The sequence below is a fragment of the Rhagoletis pomonella genome, unplaced genomic scaffold, assembly GCF_013731165.1.
Source record: "Rhagoletis pomonella isolate Grant_MI unplaced genomic scaffold, Rhpom_1.0 Rhpom_scaffold_00001, whole genome shotgun sequence".
Classification (NCBI taxonomy): domain Eukaryota; kingdom Metazoa; phylum Arthropoda; class Insecta; order Diptera; family Tephritidae; genus Rhagoletis; species Rhagoletis pomonella.
In genome coordinates, this window is record NW_023458555.1 from 27,306,698 (window position 1) to 27,309,295 (window position 2,598).

The following is a 2,598-nucleotide window of genomic DNA, read 5'->3' on the forward strand; positions in this document are numbered from 1 at the left end:
AAAAATTATGTGCAACGTTGTGTTAATTTTAAGTGAAATACAGCCTTTTATTACCAAGTTCATTTAAAATGCAAAGCATTTATTTATACGTATATACAATGGAAATGCCATTTGATTTATAAGCCTCACTTATGTATGTATTAATTTAAAACTGATTTAAAAAAATATAAACCATGTACTTTTGTGGAATACATGCATACATATATAAGAAATAAAACCACATATACGGATTGGAACTCTGCTATAACTAATATTTAAGTTTTCGAAACATTCACAACCTCCTTGCACTGCTCGATAACACTATTCTGTTCCGTATCACTCGTGGAGGAAGATGACGCCGTTGTTGTCGACGACGAGTCACTAGCATCCTCGCCACTCTCCGTACCGCCCTCATCGTTGACATCGTCATCGTCAACATCCTCATCGTCTTCATCATCACCATCATCTTCTGTATCGTCGTCGCCTTCTTCCTCTTCACTGGCCGAGCTGTCACCCAAATGTATGTCCGTAATTAATTCCTTCAACAACTCAGTCTCAATTTCTCCCAAATCTAAACGTAAATGCTTCTTGCAAACATCTAGTAGGACGTTTTTCAAGTTGCGCGCCAGCAATCGTAAATGCATCTGTCCACTGCTATTATTATCCGCGACATACCGTATATAATCCTCAATATAGTAGCGATTGAAAATTTCTTGATAGCAATCGCTGCTGGCGAAAATTGCATGTGTTTGCAACAACTGTTTCAATACCCACGCTGGATTTTTTTGCAAACCATCAATTGCGTCCTGCACGCATATGCGCCCTAAATCATAATTCCGATAGAGTGGATAAATGAGCGAACGTCGCAGGAAACTAACTACAACATCTTTGATGCTTTCGAAAGGTTCAAAGTAGCTGAGCGTAGCTGAGAGTATGTTACGTGTCCAAGCACTCTCGCAGGTTGGCTCATTTGATGTGCAACTGTAAATGGGAAGCGATATTGAAAATTCACACACTAAGTACTTCATAAAATATGAGCTTACCGTATGTCATAGCAAATGGCCAATAGTATGCTTATAAGGCCACAGTCGACCTCAGTCTGTTCGTAGTTATAGGACAGTGTATGTTCTTGTGACTTCCGGGTCAAATTGTGCAGCAGACACTCTTCGTCGCGGGTTAATATGGAATCTAAAAAAGCCAGGTTAGCATTTAGAAGAAAAAACTTAGTATATATGTAGCAGACAAGCATTAAAAAAAGCTAATTTAATTTGAGAATAATATGTGAACAAGTTACGCATACGTTTATATGCTAAAAATATGAAATACCTCCGAAGTTGTTGATATATTTCATTGGATTCTCATGTCCTTCGGGCACCTGCAACTCAACAAAATTCAATTTGTACTGGTCCCGTGAGAAATTCTTAAGTTCGTCTATTTCGCGATCTATGGTACGTTGCAGAGGACTAACCGTATGCGGTTCGGGCATACGCGCTACAGCAGACATGTCATCCTGCATCGAAGACACAACTTATTAAAAGGTAAGTAATAATTTTTAAATGCAACTTACAACTCCAATCAGATTCTTTTTGAATCTTCCTGCAAAACCATAACCAAAATCTGCTTCAAATTTTAATAGTTCACCACCATTGTCGATTTGTAGTTGGCAGCTATCTGTAATGCGTTTTAATTTCCACAACTCGATTGCGGGAAATAGCGCGTTATCCGATATCTTTTTCTCCATATCACTTTTTTCTGGAAGCGCTTTTTGCTCTTCATTGTTACGTGGTAAGCAGGGCAAATTGACTTCGTAGCTACCCGTTTTGGTATTGAAATTGATTATCAGATTTTTCATATCTTTGGTATCGAATTGTCGCTCCGATAAATAGAAACTAGAAAACAAAAATGCATATAACACTAGTGCAATGCAATTATTAAAATGAAAGCATACCGGTGCAGACGCGTATCTGCATAAATATAAAAGTTGTGATCCTCTACGAAAATGTCACAATTGCGTCGATTTGCCGAGATGCATCGTTTGGCGTCGCCATCTCCCTCGCCAATAACAGCGCGTTTTTGGACTATCGCCACAATTTGTAATCGACAGACGTTTCCATCGATTGTGTGTTGTATTGTGGTTTGTTCAAAAGTCATTGTAGTTCGAAATAGAAATTACTAAAATTTTTCACAATTTTGAAACTTCTTCCCGGGAAAAACAACGGAAAAACACAGCCGAAGCGCAAAGCACATTTACTTTTTTTTCGTGACAGCTGATAAATATTTACGAATGTCATCGTCAAGTGAATTGACAGAGAAGGAGAGGAGAGAGTTGTCAATTAAATAAAATAGGGTTGCCGTATATAACCTATTTGACCTGGTGGTTACTTTTACTCTTTTAAAACGGTCGGTAAATGGAATGGTCGGTGCTATTAAAATTTCTTAATCGAAGTACATAGGACCAAGAACAGACGGCAGTTTTGAATATTTACTGAAAGTGCTGTCAAACAAATCAATGTTGTCGTGTGACGCGATTTTTGGCGAATTTGTACAAAATTATAAAAAATCTCGCAAGAAGATATTGTGGCGAATACTGCGGCAACACAAAGCGAACAACGAGAAATA

The 2,598-nt window shown here is 38.1% G+C and overlaps 1 protein-coding gene across 1 annotated transcript; it reads right to left on the bottom strand.

The window, feature by feature from the left end:
* Positions 1-22: 22 nt before the first annotated feature.
* LOC118741817 (protein SHQ1 homolog) lies at positions 23-2,243 on the bottom strand. Its single transcript, XM_036473792.1, has 5 exons — positions 1,928-2,243; positions 1,547-1,868; positions 1,306-1,489; positions 1,023-1,167; positions 23-960 (listed from the first exon to the last, which is right to left on the bottom strand). The coding sequence occupies exons 1-5, from the start codon at positions 2,128-2,130 to the stop codon at positions 255-257; spliced, it is 1,560 nt and encodes a 519-aa protein (XP_036329685.1). The 5' UTR covers positions 2,131-2,243; the 3' UTR covers positions 23-254.
* Between the last annotated feature and the right edge of the window lie 355 nt (positions 2,244-2,598).

Excerpts from the sequence above, each read along its gene's own strand:
- LOC118741817 (XM_036473792.1), bottom strand. The coding sequence starts at position 2,130 with ATGACTTTTGAACAAACCACAATACAACACACAATCGATGGAAACGTC. Across the intron at positions 1,869-1,927 it reads GCAGATACGCGTCTGCACCG|TTTCTATTTATCGGAGCGAC; the intron begins GTATGCTTTCAT and ends TTTGTTTTCTAG. Across the intron at positions 1,168-1,305 it reads ATATATCAACAACTTCGGAG|ATTCCATATTAACCCGCGAC; the intron begins GTATTTCATATT and ends TGGCTTTTTTAG.